General features: G+C 40.1%; 1 protein-coding gene across 1 annotated transcript in view; it reads right to left on the bottom strand.

Moving 5' to 3' along the window:
* CRLF3 (cytokine receptor like factor 3) overlaps positions 1 to 18934 on the bottom strand; it is a 32302-nt gene extending 13368 nt beyond the window's left edge. Inside the window, exons 1-5 of the mRNA XM_032457677.1 lie at positions 18731 to 18934; positions 7004 to 7211; positions 4007 to 4094; positions 2319 to 2496; positions 176 to 398 (exon numbers count right to left, since the gene is read on the bottom strand). Coding sequence (XP_032313568.1) covers positions 176 to 398; positions 2319 to 2496; positions 4007 to 4094; positions 7004 to 7211; positions 18731 to 18847 — 814 coding nt within the window. The 5' untranslated portion in view covers positions 18848 to 18934. The remainder of the gene's footprint in view (positions 1 to 175; positions 399 to 2318; positions 2497 to 4006; positions 4095 to 7003; positions 7212 to 18730) is intronic.
* Positions 18935 to 19158: the final 224 nt, after the last annotated feature.

Consider the following 19158-nt stretch of genomic DNA (forward strand, 5'->3'; position numbering starts at 1 on the left):
TGTCTCAGAATTAACACAAAGTAATCTGAGCAGGACGTGAAAGACACATTTCATGTTATTCTCATCAATTCACGGTTGATCCTTAGGAAAAAGGGCTGTCCAGGTGCTGCCTATAGCGCAGAATACAAGTGTTCTTATACAGGTAAGCTTCAGGAGTGCGAAGGCAACAGCGTACCGTGAGGCACCAGCGTGGAGTGACCTGTCTGGGGGACGCTCCAAGGACTCCACTCCTGCCGGCCGTCTCCTCGGGCGCAGACTCTGAACTGGTAATCCACGTTGGGGTCTATGTGCAACACTATGAACTCAGTTTCGGAGCCCACATACACGTCCTCAAAATGATTTGAAGTACATTTACGGAACTGGAGCCTGTAATCTTGGGCTGTAAAGTCGTCATCTACCTAAGGAGAAAGGCTTTATGTTAGGTAAAAGTCGGAGAGTAACTTCCCTCAACATCACTACTTAAGGACTTTGAATGGGGGCATGTGCGGCCAAGCGTACAGGCGCATGTGCTGCGTACGGGCTGTACTCAGGAAGGTCATAGGAAATACGCCACCATTACTACCCTTCTTTTCCTAATTGAGCCATGTGTTTTATAATCCCAGTCTGAAAAGAAAATGTCTATCTCCTTTGAAGAAATGGCATGTTTTCTATACAATTATGCCAAAGATAAGACATTCAAAATTCAAACACAAGTATCCCACAGCTACATCATTCATACAACCGAGAGAGTTTATTAACATCTATAACATACAAAGGACGCCTAAAAATTAATAGAAGATGGTGGGGTGGAGGGATAATTTGGGAATTTGGGATTTGCAGACACTAACTACTATATGTAAAATACATAAACAACAAGGTCTTACTGGATAGCACAGGGAACTGTATTCAGTATCTTGTTATAGCCTATGATGAAAAAGAATATAAAAAGGAATATATATATATATATATATGTATATGTATAACTGAACTACTACGTTGTACACCAGAAATTAACACATTGTAAACTGACTACACTTCAATTAAAAAGTAAAAAAGAAAAAATTAATAAAAGACAAACCACCCAATAGGAAAGTGGGCAAAGACACGAATAAGCATTCTATAGAATAAGAAACACAGGCAGCCAAAAATAAATGAAATTATTCAACTTAATTTATGGGATGGAAAATGCAATTTAAAAATAAAACCACAACAAGATACTATATCGACAAAAACAAATTCTGACAATGCCAACAAGCATTGGTCAGGATGCAGAGTAAGAGGAACTCTCACACTGCTGGGAGAAGGTGCTCTGGTACGATCACTCTGGGAAGTGTTTGGTATTTCCCAGCAGAGTATAGATCCAATACTCTTAGGACTTCATAATTTCATAGCTAGGTATATACTTTATTTTTTATTTTTATTTTTTATTTACTTTTTTATTTTGGGGGGAGGTAATTAGGTTTTTATTTATTTATCTTTAATGGAGGTACCGGGAATTGAACCCAGGACCTCATGCATGCTAGGCATGCACTCTGCCACTGAGCTGTATGCTCCCCTAGGTACATACTTTAGAAAAAAAATCTTAAATGTGTATACAAGGAAACATGAATAATGATGCTTATAGCGAAAAGACAACAACAACAACAACAACAAAAAACCTGAAAACTGTAGGTCCACTGGTAGGCAAAAGAATGAAAATGGAATAAGTCTTCAAAAGCATCTCTACTTCTTTCTTCTATACCAAGGCTGCGTTTTTTAAAAATCCCATTTATCCCATTTAAGAAAATAGCTCCCAGAAGCTGACTATCCACCTGTTAACAATATATCTGTCAAGAGCCAAGACACTAGACTCATTTGGACATGGATTCTATCTAAACTATGGTCACTTACATACATAATACAACTGAATACACAAAATTGTTGGCAATGCTGAGAGTGCAAAAAAAAAATCACACTTTAGGAATTTTAGTTCAGAGGTATCAATTCAGAATTGAACAGAAAAATGTCAGACACACAATATTCACGATGACATTCTGACTTTACTAACACACAGAAATGGGGGCGATCCTTATCTCACCAAGAGTTAAGTTTGGGAAATATGTGGTGAGAAACCACATTCTGACAGAGAGATTTTTATAAGTACCTTCAAAACTGTTTATCTCAAAACTGGAAGCGCTACCTCAGTTCAAGTTCCCCGTGACTAGTTGTAAAGCAAAAGGAAGTTTCATTTATGAAGAGAAGAAGATATTCAAAGGAAATTAATAAAAACATAATCATGTGGGCCCCCAAATCTCAAACCCATCCCGCTGAAGCCACTTCTATGATTCAGAATTGCATACCTTACACCATCGTACGATGATGCCTCCAGGTTTCTCTATCAATTCTTCTATCTGCACCGGTGGGCGAGATGCTACCGTTCCATGCTTGAAAATGTGGTCCTTCACTATGTTAAGAATTGAGTCATCCAACTGAGCAGATAAACAAGGCACATCAACCAGCAAAGGCACTTCTGGTAAGCTGAGGAAACAAAGCTCTTGTGCTTATGAGGCTTTTAATGGAGAGTTAAAAATACAAGGGAGGGGGGAGGAGGGTGAGAAGGGATAAACTGGGAGTTTGAGGTTTGCAGATACTGACTGGTATATATAAAACAGATAAACAGGTTTATACTGTATAGCACAGGGAAATACATTCAATATCTTGTAGTAGCTTACAGTGAAAAGAATATGAAAATGAATATATGTATGTTCATGTATGACTGAAGCAGTGTGCTGTACACCAGAAATTGACACAACATTGTAAACTGACTATACCTCAATTAAAAAAAAAAACAAAAACAAGGGAGTCTAACCTTTAAAAATTCTGAATCACTATGTTGTACACCTGAGACGTATATAATAGTGTATATCAAGTATACCTCAATTAAAAAAAACATAACAAGGTTAGGGAAAAAGACTAAAAATACTGCTTTTCTAGAAGACAAAATATGTTCAGTATATAGTGACGGGCTTTATGTAAATTTATAACTCAAGAGGTTGATTATTTTGAATGCAACAACACTCATGTGGATATCTAATTTCTGGTATACTTGTTAAAAGATATCTGTCACATTAATTTTTATCCACAGATCCCAGGCTGTGTTAACAGGTGAAAATGCCTCATCCTAGTTGTGTTGCCTTGTTTGTTTGTTTGTTTGTTTGTTTGTTTGTTTGTTTTTAGCAATCAAAATGGAGTGACAGTGCCACATACATTCCTGTCTTTCATTCTTAAGATCTGTAGGGATATACAGCAATGCCATGAATGCACTGCCAAAAAATGTTTTTCTCTATTTCTTAATGAATTACTTTGCTTTGACTTCTCCTATATTTAAAAACAGAAATGCACCATTTTCAAAAACTTTGATCTGGGCCATAAGACTAAGGAATGTCTAACAGTACAATCTGATTCTGACTGCTTTTCTAAAATCTTTAAAGAGTTTTGTGGTTGAAACTAGAAGACATCTTAATCACATTCAGTATTCTTTTAGAACACTTTAAGTTTTGTTGCTGGTAACTTTGCTGAAGAGCTTTGTTTTTCAATACACTCTTTAAAAAAAACTTAAAAAAATAACAAGGAATATTTTAGATCAGTCACACTATAATGATGCAACAATGCTAATGGAAGTGGGGGCTGTGCAAGATGCTATGTAAAGATTCTCCTCCCAAATGAATAAGAAAAAATTGGTGGGACAGCAATTGTCAACTTTATACCAAAAGATCTGGTTTACTGAGCTGTGACTGTTTTGATGATATGTTCAGAATTTTAAAAATTTAACCATTTTCTTACACATAAGGATTGAAGAACACCTGCAGTAATTCTATACCAAAGATTACCACCACCACTATTTCATACTAATAATACTGGAACTGAGCAGGGAAACCTTCAAAAATATATTCTTTCTATCTCTCTTAATCAGAATTTTTAACAGAGGAGAAAAGAAAGAAAAAGAAAAGCAGACAGTTTAAGCCCAAGAGACGATAACTCTTTTTACCTGTCCAGCTGGATGTGTGAGGCCTTCTTGGCAAAGCTCCACAGTTTTTCATTCTCCTTTCCTACACCCCCCAGAATGGCGATCTCACCTGCAGTCAGAAACAAGAGAGCAAGTCCAGCGAAAGCTGGTCACGTTATAAAGTAATCAACACAGCCCCTGTTCTAGGTGGGTCTCTGGTTCTCTTGAAAACCACTCCTAAGTGATGTCACAAATTCTCCAAAAGTAAATGTGGAAACTATTTCAGAAGTGACTTTAACGTTACACACAAGGGGAGAAGGGATATGCAATGCCAAGACCATGCCAGAGATGAAAGACTCTACACAAGGAAATCTGGTTTGTGAACCCATTTTATGCAAGGCACAAGTCCCAGGGACCTCTTCCCATCCCCTCTACAGAACCTTTACTAACTCTAGTAGGAGTCAGCGCAAATATTACCCTGACACGGTCAGTAGGGTGAAGGGTCATATAAAGGAAACACTATATAAAGGAATAAAAAAAAAAAAAAAAAAAAGACTGACGTCTCTGTCCATCCACAGCCCTGAAGAACACTACCAGAGCTGTTTTCCATCTCAATGTGCCCTGGAGCCACTCGAGTTTTTCTGAGACCACATGACATGCTCTTCTCCCTCACCAAAAGGAAAACAGAGACACACTGAACGCTGCCTCAAAATCCTCAAAATTCCATAAATAAGTTTTTAGCCCTTGGGAAGGGAGGGGAGGAAAAAGTAAGAAATTTGAAATATTTCTGAAGTATACAAAAAAAAAAAATTCTAGCATCAGATGCTGTTACAAACATGTATGTGCCTCAAAGGATTTATTTCCTAAAATAAAAACACTGGTCAGCCCTCATGGGTAGACACTCTTGACCTGTGCTGAACTGTCACTGGGTTTGTTTCCAAATGCTAAGCCCCCAGGGAAAGACATTCTGCAGTTGTGCTAAAAAGAATTTTCTCAAAGGCACTGTTATGGTCAGTGGCAAATAAACACTTTTCCTTGAAGATAAGACAAAAGTGCATTTAGCATGTAAAGATAACACTAGAGCCATAGTCTATTTTTATTATTATTTTTAAAATTTTATTTATTTATTTTTAAATGGAGGTACTAGGGATTGAACCTAGGACTCCGTGCATGCTAAGCACGTGCTCTACCACTGAGGTATACCCTCTTCCACCTAGTGCCATAGTCTAAGTGAGACTAAAAAGGGGACTAACTTCCAGTTGGACTGACAGACCTGGGAGCCACGCACATTGTATCCTAAGCCGCTCACAGAACTCAATGCAGAATGGATGGTATGTGGTCTCCCTCCCTGGATCCTCTCCCTACCTGCCTTTTAAAGGTTGGCAGCCCTCAGAGCTCTACCTTCTGTTCCCTTCTCTTCTCATACTGAAAAGAAGTTTCTCAACACCATCTCTTGATGATTGTATTTATTCCCATGGATTCAGATGGGATGTACACACCATTCATTGCCATACTGACATCTCCAGGTGTGACCTTTCTCCTGAGCATCACACCCACATTCCCAGCATCTGGCATCTTCAGCACCTCAAACTCAACAAGCCCCAAACCAACTGTCTAACTACCCACCTTCTTCCTTCGTTTCCTGTATATATACAGGTGTGGTGTCAGTAAATGGCACCATTCACTCACTGATCATCTAAAATCAGACAGCTTTGGGTCATCCTAAATCCTGCCCTTTCTCCTCCATCCTATAACCAGGCAATCCCCAATAATCAACACTTACTGCTCAGTAAAATCACCAATAATTCTATCTCCAAAAAATCTTACAGCCAGCTCTGCTTCATCTTCACCTGCATCACTCCCCACCCAGATTCCCGCCACAACTTTCTAATCAGCTATTCTGCTTCTTCACAACCTCTAATACAGCCTCTGAACGGTAGGCAGTGTCACGTTTTAAAAATGCAAATCTGGGGGGTGGGAAGGGACTGGGATTTCAAAATGTAGAATAGATAAACAAGATTGTACTGTGTAGCACAGGGAAATATATACAGGATCTTGTGGTGGCTCACAGCCAGAGAATGTGACAATGGATGTATGTATGTTCATGTATAACTGAAAAACTGTGCTCTACCCTGGAATTTGACACAGCATTGTAAAATGACTATAACTCAATAAAAAATATTTGAAAAAAATGCAAATCTGACTGTGTAATTCTGCTGCCTCAAATACCTCAACACATCCCAGATACACTCTTCACTTCACTCGGGACTATTTCTGCTTCCAGTCGCACTTTCTTTTACCTCCTTTTCCTCCTTTGTCTGCTTGATAAATTTCCTAAGACTCAGTGGAACTCCTCCTACGGAAAGCGATTCTATACTGTTCCAGAGTTGAGCACCTCCTTTTCTGTGCTCCCACAAGGTCTTAGATCTCTCTCATCATGTATGCCTCTCTCACTGCGCTGTGAACCTGAAAGGGCAGGACTATTACCTTCTTATTTAATGTACCTGACAAAGACCTACGGGAGGGAAGGAAGGAACAGAGGTAGACGTGAAGGCAGGAAGGAACCAAGGCAAGAACTGGACACACTTTAACCAAAACAACTGACTAAGGAACAGAACCACCACAATTTGAGGAGTAAACACCAACCCTACTCCTTAACCTTCTAAAAGGAACAATGAAATTAAATTCAATAAACCATCAACACTTTGAAAAATATGTGAACAGACTCAAAATGATGGTAAAATTGCTGTGTTCACAAGTAAATGAGATATTAGCATAGAACCATTTGAGAAAAATCATTTACTCCTCCTTACTTTGTAAATGATTATAATTAGCACATTAATGGCACTTACCACTTTGTAAACGATTATAATTAGCACAATGATGGCACTTAACCCTAGGAGACCTCACTGTGCACCTGTCATCCTATATTACAAACTGCCCCAAGGTACGAACAGCCCAAGCACCCTGCAGACAGCCGGAAGCCTGCTGGCACCCTGAGAAAGCAGCAAAGGGGCAAAGGGCTCCCCAGACTCCCACCTTCTTGGACTAAGTCTTCTGCAGTGTTGACGCCGTGCTCAATCAGCTTCTGGCAGTCATCTAGTGGTTTAATGGTCTCCTGTTCAATGGTGTCCACCTCTTGCAAAAGGGTCACCAATCGCTCATCCAGGAGCTTCCCAAGGGTTCCCTTTAAATCATTAAAATGCTGTTTGAGGACATCTCTTGTCTGGGATGCACTCTCTCTGATCTGAAAAGAAAGAACATAAAAACTCAGAATGAGAATCTCTGGAAAAGGCTAATCCACAGGCATCAATGCATAATAATCTCAAGGCACTGCACAATCATCACCTTCTATTTATTGATAAACCAGATGTGAGTCATCTGTGCGCATATGCAGAACTGCAGTAGAACTGGCCCTCAGGTGAGACGGGATGGGTCCCCTCATTCACAGACGATGTCAGTTTGGTGAAGTTAATTAAGTACGCCATGCCTCAACTCCCTTATTTGTCAAATGAGTATACTAATGCTCACCTCATGGAGCTGCTGTGAGGGTTAAATAAACACAACCTATGTACTGCACTTGGTAAAGTAACTGGCACATCGGTGTTCTCAATAAATAAATGTAGAAGTAAGTAGTATCTACACAAAGTAGCTCTTAGAAATAGTATGTTTCAGTTCAAAAAAAATTTTATATTAAGCAGGGATTAAAATTCATTCTATTTTAAAGAAGTAAAGAATGGTAGACTAAAAAGCCATAGTATAAAAAACACACACACACACAAAAGGACTAAAGGCCCTTATTATGCTAAAAGAAAACTGAGAATTTATTTAAAATCCACAAGGCTCATAAAAGGCAGAAAATGTTCAGGAAAACACACCTCTGGGACAATGACTTCATCCTTTTTGAGTCACGGTCCTCTCTGTGAATCTCAATGAGAAGTTTATACACCTTCTTCCCAGAAAAATGAATAATCCCTAACTAAAAGAAATGTATTCAATTTCAGAGATTACAAATGCCCTCAAATCTCAACCATGGCTTGCCCGGAGCAGTAATTCTGAAACTTGGTTTGCAGAGGAATCACAATAACTGCCTGTTATAATTCAGATTGCAGGGCTCCACTCAGAACCAGCTTGGAGAAGGGGCCAGAGGAGTGTATGGACAGAGTTCTTATTCACAAGCACTCTTGTGATTTTGTAGCCCATGTTTTGAGAAACACTACCCTAGGTCCACCGAGCCCAGATTAAGAATTGCTGTTCTAGGACATGACAGGAAAATCTTTACAACTCACAACTATTTTGAAAACAAATCAGTTGCCCGTACAGACACTAGATTTTTTTTTTTAAGGAATACAGATAACACACAATTCCCTTTTTCTCACAGGGAAATTCTAACTTCAAGACAAACATTCAGTTGAATTAAAGCAAACACATATTCTATTTTGCAGATATTATATTAGTTTCCTATGACATGTTATGTTTACCACCCTGCCCCTTTGCTAACTTGACCTTAGCAAGAGTATCTGAAGTCCAAGAAAAATCCACCAAGAAAAGAACACATCAAAACATGGATAAAGCAGAATATTTCAACAGTTAAGAGAAATTTAGAAAGCTTCCTTTTTATTCTCTAATACTAAATTTAAAAAGCAGAATGCAAAATTGTTTTCCAGAAATATTCTCAACCATGCAAAAACAAAAGATGTCCATGCTAAGGACTACAAAGATACACAAGGGAACAAAAGGATGGGGAGGGGGTGTTAATTGGCTGGGGTGGGCAGATAAAGAATTTTTTCTCCTTTTGACACAAATGTAAGTTACAATGGTATGTGTGCAGTAAGAGAGTTCCTCTAATTATGAAGAAAAAGAGAAATCCTAATTTAAGTTTAATTGTTCACTAGTCTCTGTAGACTTGCTCAAGAACTTCTAAATCCAAGTCAAAATTTTAAAAACGCTGGGGGTAAACTCAAAATGTATTTGATTTGGTGTATCATTCAACTGTGGGATTCCTGAGAGCAGCACCTAGCAAATACATGTTGTTTAATAAAATTAAGTTAACCATGTATGCCTTTAAGACCTTTTAAAAAGAACCAGGGAGACAATGAGGTGTGATTTGGATACATCACCTGAAACATTGTTAGAAATGCAGATGCTCAGGCCCCACCCAGAACCACTAGATCAGAACCTGCATCGGAAGTAAGATCCCCAGGTGACTCATACAGACCTTACAGGCACAAGAATAAGTGAAGACAACATGTCAAACGCTGAACTACAGATCGCACCCCCACCACCGAGAGGAAACTCTGCAGTCCAGAGCTATACCAGCGAGGTCCCGCCTGGCTCCTTAACGGACGCTGCACACACAGGAAGTGCACTGGTTAGGTAAAGTCAGTTTCCTCTTTAGAAAGAATTCAAAAGCTCCTTCAGCTGCTGCAGAGCCTCACTCCGTTTTGTTTTTGTTTCAGAACCTCAGAAGAAAAATAAAAAAAAAAAAGGAAGTGTGTGAACACACAGCAGTAAATGGGCCAGTGAAGGGAGAAACTGTTTCTAAATCCAGTTCCTATAATTTCATTGTTAATCTGAGCCATTTGGGTTCACAGATTCCTGACCACCGCTGTTTCAAACTTGACACTACCTTGGCATCATTTTCTTCCCTGAAATAGTTCATAATGCAAAGCCACAGTCACCTTTAATCCAATCATGCAACTAATCAAGATCATCTGCTTGGCTTTGATGAAAGTAATTGTAAAATGCGGTCTTCACTGCTGAGTGAATTTCTTTGTGTCTGATGTGGTACCAGGGTCCAGTGTGCTCCCTGTTAGCTCAATAAAGTTGCCCAATAACTCTGAGAGGCGAGTCTGTATTGTCTACGTTGAAGAAGGCAAGGCTCAAAGAAGTCGAATACCTTCCCCACAGCTTCCCAGTGCCAGAAACAGTCTGACTCCAAGGACCAAGGGCTTTCCCCTGCACCAAGCTGTTTAGTACTGACAGACCCCATTTTAAAGAGTTCCAGTAAACTGGTAACTTCTGTATTGGCTGAGGACACTTCCTGCTGTAACATGTATTTCTTGCCCTTGCATAAAGAATCCTGTGATAGACAATGGGGCAGGGCAAAACAACCGTGAAGGTGTGTAACAAAGTATACTTAAGAAGAATACAAATGACACACAAGGCCTCAAAAAAGGAAACTGTAATATACATTGTTTATGTTAGTTAATAATATTCAGAACTGAAACCTCTACTGTAACAGACCATTAAAATGTACATACAAAATTTCCACTACAGTTGACTCTAATTCCAAAGCAATTGCATTTCTTAGGTTTTGACATGAGGACAGGTTTCCCCAAATGCCAAAAAATCAAGTTTATACATGAATCCTAAGCCATGCAAAAGCCTATTAAATATATACTTCACAGCTCTCCAAAGCAACAGTGACTGATACATTTTCCTCTAGAGGTCAGCTACTAAAATGTCACAAAATCTATGTAGGATCTGATTTTAAGACATCTCTGGTCTTAAGTGGCAATATACATTTGCTCTATTTATAACAGTAATATAACGTGTGTTTCAGGAAATTAAGTAACTGGATCTCCACTACTGCCTCCAAAACATGCATTTTCATGACTTTATAGAAGAAAGGAATTTTTATCCTCCAAGTTTACTCTAAGAATTTATTTTCCCAATTGCTTTGCTTATCAGAAACTAAAACTATTTTTAAATTAGAGACTGACTTTAAACACTATTACTATTAGCTAACAAGAACACAGGAATCAAAAATTAAAGACAAGCGGGGAGAGTATAGCTCAAGTGGTAGAGTACATGCTTAGCATACACAAAGTCCTGAGTTCAATCCCCAGTACCTCCTCTAAGAATAAATAAATAAATAAACCTAATTACCTCCCTGCAAAAAAATTTTTAAAATTCAAAAAAAAAAATTAGGCAAAGTAAAGATACAAAATAGTCAACTGAAATTGAAGAAGCTAACCAAAATATTTCTTCTCGGTTCGTATGAAATGTACTGCATTAGCTATTTGTCTTCACACTGACACTAAGACATTAGTCATTAAAAGTAATAATAATGGCAAAAATAACAATACAGGAACAGTACCATCTACTGAACACTTACTGTGTTATACCCATGGTCTCACTTAAACTCTACCACAACCCTATGAAGAAATCATCTGCATGTGAGTGGCATAGGAGTCAGATGAACTTGCCCACATCACAAAGCTGGTCAAGTGGCAGAGAATTTGAATTGTCGGATTCACGGATGAACTCACAAGCCTTGCTACATTTCCTTCTTGTCTCTCTTACAGTAAGGCTTTTTTTTTTTTTTTAATGCTTATTTGAAAACTTTCAAGAAGAAACTCTTTATTATAGGATTCGGCAGTCTGTTACATCACTGACCACCAACGAACCACGAGCCACGGCTCCTGGTACTCAGCCTCACAGAGACCTCTCTCCTAGAACACAGGCTGGGCTGGGGCCTGGCAGTGCAGTCCCTCGTGCACAGTTACAGAGAGGCACTGATGCTGTGCCAGTCCCAGGCCTCTGCCTTAAGAGAACCTGGCAACTTCCGCTTCTGCACTTTGTGGGGTCATTAGGCCCCACGAAAGCAGCATGCTTATCTTTCTTGAGAGAAAAAGTGGGAGGCGGAGAAGAGTGTGAGGGGCAGGAGGAAGAGAGACTGGCATCCAGGCCCACCCATGCCAGCGGTCCAGTTGAGTCCTGCTACCACATAAGGCTCCAAACAGGGAAGTGAACATTCTATCTTGAACATTCCAGCCTCAGCTGCCATCTGACTGCAATTACATGAGAGGTGCCAGCAAAATCCAGGGAACTGCCCAACTGAGCCCCAGTCAATCCCAGAATACTAAACAAGTCATTGCTTTTTAAGCCATTATGCTTTGGCATAGTTTATTATGTAGCAACAAATAACCAAGCCGTATGACAAAACAAATGTTTAATTCTTGATTACCTGCATCACTGAATAGGTGCATATAAGCAAGACCACGAACAAGCTAAAATGAAAGTCTGCAAAATCACACCCACAGCATTCATAGAGGCACTCATCTAATATTTATGAAGGTCTAGTATGTGCCAGGAATTGTGGTCAGAAAGATGAATAAGGCATGATCCTGACCTCAAAAAACTGTCAGTCTAGTAAAGGAGATAGTTGCAAGCAGACGTAACTAAAATTAAAACTACTGAATTCTTATACAAGTGGGACAGCCACAAACAGCCATCAGAGCTCAAAAAGGTTATTCTGCTGGGAAAGAAAGTAGGAGATAGTTAAAGAATAAGTTGCCACTTGGAGAAGTAGGGGAGGTCACCTTGAATAACGACAGTATTTGGTGGTATTATTATTATGGTTAACATTTATTAAGCAGTTCGTATGTCCCAAGCATTGGGCTAAACATTTTAAATACAGTGAAACATTTTAAGTACATTTCTCATTTTAATGCCCACATTGGCCAAGTAAAGTAGGTACTACTGTCACTGTATAGATAGGAAAATGAGGGGTCAGGAAAGTTAAGTTTTCTCAAGTTCTCATGACAGGAACAAGCAGGAATTAAGAGTAATAACTGCAAATAAAAGTGATCCATGAATACCCCTCAGTAGTACAAGCCTGTCCTACTTTGTTTAGCTTTTTAGATCACAAACTAACCATATTATTTACCAGATGTCTAGTAACAAGAATATTCTTCTCTATTAAAATTATATATACATTACACTCTACATTGAAAAACCTTTGTCTACACAGAGAGAAATTGGGTACCTCTGTGACACACACTTTTCAACGAACATCCCTGAGTTTAACATGATTGATTCCAAATGCTTGCTTTAACTCCCTTTTATATCCTACTATATTTCAAGTGGGGTTTGGACTCAACAAGCAGCAGCTTTCAGAGTGTTGTATTTAAAGACAATTTGTGAAAAGATTTGTTCGAGAAAAGATAATCGAATAGCCAGCGTAAACATGCAGTCCTTTGCACACAAATACACGTGCAGCTTTCTTCCCCTTTGGTGGTTATTCAGTTTTGCTTGTAGAGCTTTGCTTCCAGTATTTTGGCATTTCTGAGTCACGTATCAGCACACCACCAACAAATGCTCCCTAAGCACCTATGTGATAGACGATGCACCTCTGCATTAAAAATTAGACCATACATGGGAAATGTTTCATAAAACATGCTTACGATATAATGTTAACAACAACAACAAAAAGCCCAGATACGAAGTTGCATATACAGTAATCTTTCAATTTGGCAAAATAATATGTTTAGAAGGATACACCAAAATGTTAACAGTGGTTGTCTGTAAGAAGTAGAATTATGGGTTATTCTCAAACTATTTCATCTGTTCTTGGCTCTCCCCAGCCCTAGATTTAATCTCTTCTCAGGACGCTATAATAGGGACATTTTAATTACCACTGCAGTAACAAATTATTTTCAAACAGATTTTTGGACTGTTTTGAAAATGGGTATCAGAAGGGGAAGTGGGAGATAAAAGAAGCAATAATAGCTTTCTTTGCTGAGCTACTAAGACTTCCTGCCCTGGTTTTCTGAAATAACTTTTTTTTTCCCCTGCTGAGTCCTCTATCTGTTCCGGTCTTTAACTAGCATGGTATGTGTTTTCAAATCCTGTAGGAATAACAATCTACAGAGAACCTGGTATCGTGCATTAGAAATATCAAGATTCCTAATTAAAACATCAAAAAAATTATCTGCAATCAACTATTAAAAAATCCAAAACAAAATACTATGAGACACAAATGGCCACACTACAGGTGTTAAGACATACGAGGACAAGCGCTGGCTTGAGACTGTCAGTTATTCACTTGTCTGTCATTGCGTAATTAACAAACCTATGCTGTTTCAAACTGTTTTAATCTTGAGGATGAACCACAGCAATTTACAACAGCACACCTATGGTTTAAACTACAGAAACTGGTAGAGAGCTAGTGAAGCGCTACTGGTATACTCTAAGGCAGTGTGCCTCAGTTTTCAATGGGCACACACGTCACACCTGGTGATCTCGTTAAGGTGCCAATGATGATCCAGTAGGTCTAGGTGGGGCCTGATTCCTGCATTCTTCACAAGCTCTCTGGTCATAATACTACGGCTGCGGTCATGGCCCACGCTTGCAGTAGCAAGGATCAAAAGGACACCACTGGCCACAGCTGGGCAGGGTCCTAACCAAAGAGTATCTTAATTAGGTACCAAGATCTGGCCCTTTACTCTGAAAGAGCAAAGACATGCTCTTGTCCATGCCCTGAGAGACACTGGACCACACTAACGCATGAAGGCCAACACAATCATTTTATAGACTGAACAATAACTGTACACAGTCGAGAACACTAGTACTGTTGGCACCTCCAGTACCTCAAACTAATTCGCCTTTGATAATGTACAGAGATGGAGTTTCTGGACCTGTAAAAATTAAGGACTAGGCCCCAGACAGTGGCAAAGTCATCCACCTAGTGTCACTCGGTGAGACGTATCTGACTGGCCAGCTGACATCACTGACATCTTTTTTTTTTAATTGAAGTAGTCGGTTTACAACGGTGTGTCAATTTCTGGTGTACAGCATAATAGTCCAGTCATACATATACATACACATATCCATTTTCATGTTCTTTTTAATTATAGGTTACTACATGATATTGAATATAGTTTCCTGTGCTATACAGTAGAAACTTGTTTATCTATTTCATACATAGTAATTAGTATCTGCAAATCTCGAACTCCCAATTTATCCCTTCCCCCACTCCCATAACTATAAGTTTGTTTTCTATGTCTACGAGTCTGTTTCTGTTTTGTAAATAAGTTCATTTGTCTTTTTTTCTTATTTTTCAGATTCCACATACAAGTGATATCATATGGTACTTCTCTTTCTCCGGCTTTCTTCACTTAGAATGATGATCTCTAGGTCCACCCATGTTGCTGCAAATGGCATTATTTTACTATTTCTTTATTGCTGAGAAGTACTGTCTGACATCTTGATTAGCTATCTCAACTTAGAACAAGCAGGAAAGTCAACCCTATAGAAATAAACAAGTGAGAAAAAACATAATGGAAGTGAAATCTAAAAGTGAATATACAAGAATTTAGGTTTCTCCTATTTGTTTTGTTTTTAGGGGGAAGAGTAATGATTAGCCACCAAAGGAAAGAGTAAATCCATGAGAGCAGTGGTCTGTTTCCCTGATCACAGTATTTCTAGGACCTAGAACTATCTCTGACCCACAGGAGGCACCCAATACATATTTATTGAGTGAATGAACAAATGAGTATTTAAGGAGAGTGGGAGTTAACTTCTTTTGTATTTACATCTTAGTACCAAGGATTCCAGGGAGCTATAAAGAACTATTCTTAATGATTTCAACATCAGTTAGGCCAGGCTGGCTATAAACATTATCTGATTTCCTGAAGACAATGAGTATCTCTTGAGACTTTAACTTATTCCAAGAGTAAGAGTTACAGACTACCCTTCTTTCCTACATAGAACTTCCTTTTCTCTCAAGACAGAGGGTAGGGCTAAAACTTAACCACAAGAGGAGAAACTGCTACATGCTGGCAGTTGTTTTTGACAAAATGACTTAAAAGATTGTTACTCTTGTTCCTTCTAAGCTTTCACAGACATGATTTCCTAAGGGCAAATTTCATGAGAGATTTTTAAAGAGTAAGAAACAACAGCAAAGATACAAAGTATGCCAAGAGTTCTTGAAAACGTTCAACTAAGTTACCACATGACCCAGCAATGCTTGAGCATATACTAGAAGAATTGAAAACATGTCCACATGAGAACTTGTACATGAATGTTCACAGCAACATTATTCACAATAGCCAACGGCAAAAATAACCCAAGTGTCTATCAGCTGATGGTTGGATAAATAAAATGTAGTATATCCATACAAGGAGTATTACTCAGCCATAAAAAGGACTGCAGTGCTGATACACACTGCCGCATGGATGAACCCTGAAAACATTATGCCTAAGTCAAAGAAGCTAGGCACAAGGGGCCACATACAGTATGATTCCATTCATATGACATGTCAAAAATAGTCAAGTCCAAACAGAGACACAAAGTAGTTTAGTGGTTATCAGGGGCTGGGAGAATGACAGCTAACAGGTGTGGGGTTTCTTTTGCAGGTGATGAAAATGCTTTGGAATAAGTGGTGATGGATGCACAACTTTGCAAGTACACTAAAAACTCCTGAATTGTACATTTTAAGGCATGAATTTTATGGTATGTAAATTATATATCAGTAAAAAAGTCATATGCCGGGGGGAGGGTATAGCTCAGTGGTAGAGCGCCTGCTTAGCAAGCACGAAGTCCTAGTTTCAATCCCTAGCACTTAAGTTAAAAATAAATAACGTAAAACTAACTACCTCTCTCCCCCACAAAAAATATAAATAAATAAATAAAAGTTAAAAAGTCGTATGCCAAAAGGAAATAAAATCAGCAAGTAAAAAACTTACACAAAAGAACCATCCTCCTTCTTGGCTGTCTCATCCTTGCCCCATGCAAAATCTTTGACTAAAAAGCCGTATATTTCATGTAGTTACTCTGAAAATGACTGGAACCCTAAAAATATCCAAACCACTAAGCAAAAGCAGCTGCTTATTTTGATAACATTTTTGTAACAAAGACCTTTCTTAAAACGCAAGTTGACAGAGGACTTTGTCCACAAACCCAAATGTGTACCTTGCACTAGAATTAGCTTTCAGGAAGAATCAAAACTTTTAGAACGAGAAGCTGTTGTAACTGGCACAAAATACATTCCAGTTCACGAGAGCTACAGTGTAGTCAGAAGGCAGTGTCATCAAGAACCTAAGTGGAATGGATGTTCTCTTAGTGTTTTCTGTCTCAAGCCCCGAAGACAACAGGCCTCAAAAACAAAATGAAACTCCATGCCAAAGTCCACTAAATTATAGGAAAGTATGCCCTCTATTTAAGCTATCATACACAGAATTTAAAATGTAGGTTTGGACATTGAATACTAAACCGTTTAGGATGGGATCATACTGAATTATTTTTCACTCTGTTCAATAGCACACGTTCAAGATCAATTACTTAAATACTACTCCCAGGTGCTAAGTTTATTCATTTAGTTTCAACCCTACTGTTTCTTAATTGTTGATGCAGTTAAGCAATAGTCTTGCTCATATATAAGGTACCTTAACTGGTTGAAACATTAACCATATAATAAGAGACACTTCAATCTCTTTTAAAACATGTCCTAGATTGAGAACCTCTATTTCTTTTTTGTTGTTGTTGTTAGTCTTTTTTGGGGGGAGATGGTAATTAGGTTTACTAATTTATTTTTAGAGGAGGTACTGGGGATTGAACCTAGGACCTCATGCGTGCTAAGCATGCACTCCACCACTTGAGCTATACCCTCCCCCCTGAGAATCTCTATTTCAAAATAGCAGGAAAAATAATGCAGATGTTTTCAAGTGGAAATCATGATGAATGTGTTGGAAGGCCTTGAAAAGCATTTGTCAAATCAGGATCACCATACCTAGATTTTGCTCCCAGCTTTGCTGCTAAACTACAAATGATGCCTGGCCTACATTTAAAATCTACAAGAATTTTTAAAGATATAAAACCTAAAGCATGTTGAGCATCCCTAATGATGAAAATATCCAAAGGCACGGTTACCACAGCACTACTCTGCCAGTTGTACATTTTCAGATTCTACGCAGCATGGGAGTTACCGGGATGACAATACAGACTGATAACAAGTGTGATGCAGAAAACATCCTACTCAGTGATAAATGGATTCTCACTCCCTCAAATGATCCCACTCAGATGGAATCCCACTGACTAAAAAAGCATGCATTAAGCACCTGAATTAATAGTAGCTGGAGGATTATCTGTCCAGCTACACATTTGCAGTGGGGTTATATCTTTTTCTGTTTATGTTCCACGGTGTAGCAAAACCAGGTGGCTTTCCCATATCTTTGATAACCATGTCCCCAGGGAACAGATAACTGCTGTCACTTGAAGGCATATGTATCTTCTTTCAGCACTTCTCTCTTTAAATCTGTTTTTCCATTCCCCTACACTTTTGTATTTGAGCCCTCCAGGGTTTCATTTTCCTTCTTTTGCCCTTCCAACACAGCTTCACCTGAAATTCTAAACTATCTAGAATGGGATCACGCTAAATGATCTTTTAATGCATTCAAAATCACATGAGATATTAAGCGCTACTTTCAGACATTGATTCCATTCATTTAGTGTTAACCCTACAGCTACTCCATCTCTCTCTCTAGTTCTCCCCTTCCAATGTCCATTTTGCTTCCACTTTCATCTTTTCCCAGGTCACTGCCTCGCATTCCCCTCAAGCTCTCTAAAACCAGTCTCCATCCATATGGCAGGTTTTCCAAAGAATCTCCACCTCCCCCAACTCTCAATCTTCACTACCCTCTGTGACGCCCTGGGATTTTGCTCTAGTCCCTCGCGCTCCCCAACCTCGGCCCCACCCCATCCCCATCACCGCCCCACACAGTTTAGGTAACGCCCCTCACTCTCCACCCCTCAAACTTGCCTCTTTCCCTAAAGACCCCCTCCCCCCCGACCCCCGCGCAGAACCCACCTCCCGGATTCCAGACCCTGCTAGGTCTCCCTCACCTTCAGAGACCCATTCCTTCTTCCTTCAGAGTTTCCAAACGCTCCCACCCCTCGGAGCCCTCCGTTCCGTCGCCCACCGCCGGGCACCCCGCGCCCTCCCCGGGACCCGCAGCGCCCCTTCGGGCGCGGCCCTCCGACCTGCCTCCGCGCCTCCCGCAGCCCCTGCAGCCTCTGGCCCAGCTCCCGCCGGTAGCTCTGCGCCGCCTCCACGTTCTCACGGGCCTCTTGCAGCAGCAGCTCGGGCTCCAGCTCCATCGCCCCCGGGTCCGGCCGCGCGGCCGGCGGGTGCGGGCGCGGTTCCCGACTGTCCCGGGCGCCGCCGAGCGGCCCGGCACGGCCACGCGCAGGCGGAAGCGCCGCCCCGCCCCGCCCCACGGCGGCCTTGATTGACAGCTGCGCGCGACGCGCGCCCAGGTCCCAGCGCCGCCCGCGGGGCAGACTCTGCGCGTCCCAGCGCTGCTCCCGCGCACCGCCTGGCTCGCAGTGCTTCCTCGCGTGGAGTCAGGGAAAGATTGATAACACCTGACGAAGTGCTTCCCACATCTTATCTCATTCTGTTCTCACTA

Source organism: Camelus ferus, chromosome 16, assembly GCF_009834535.1.
Source record: "Camelus ferus isolate YT-003-E chromosome 16, BCGSAC_Cfer_1.0, whole genome shotgun sequence".
NCBI lineage: Eukaryota > Metazoa > Chordata > Mammalia > Artiodactyla > Camelidae > Camelus > Camelus ferus.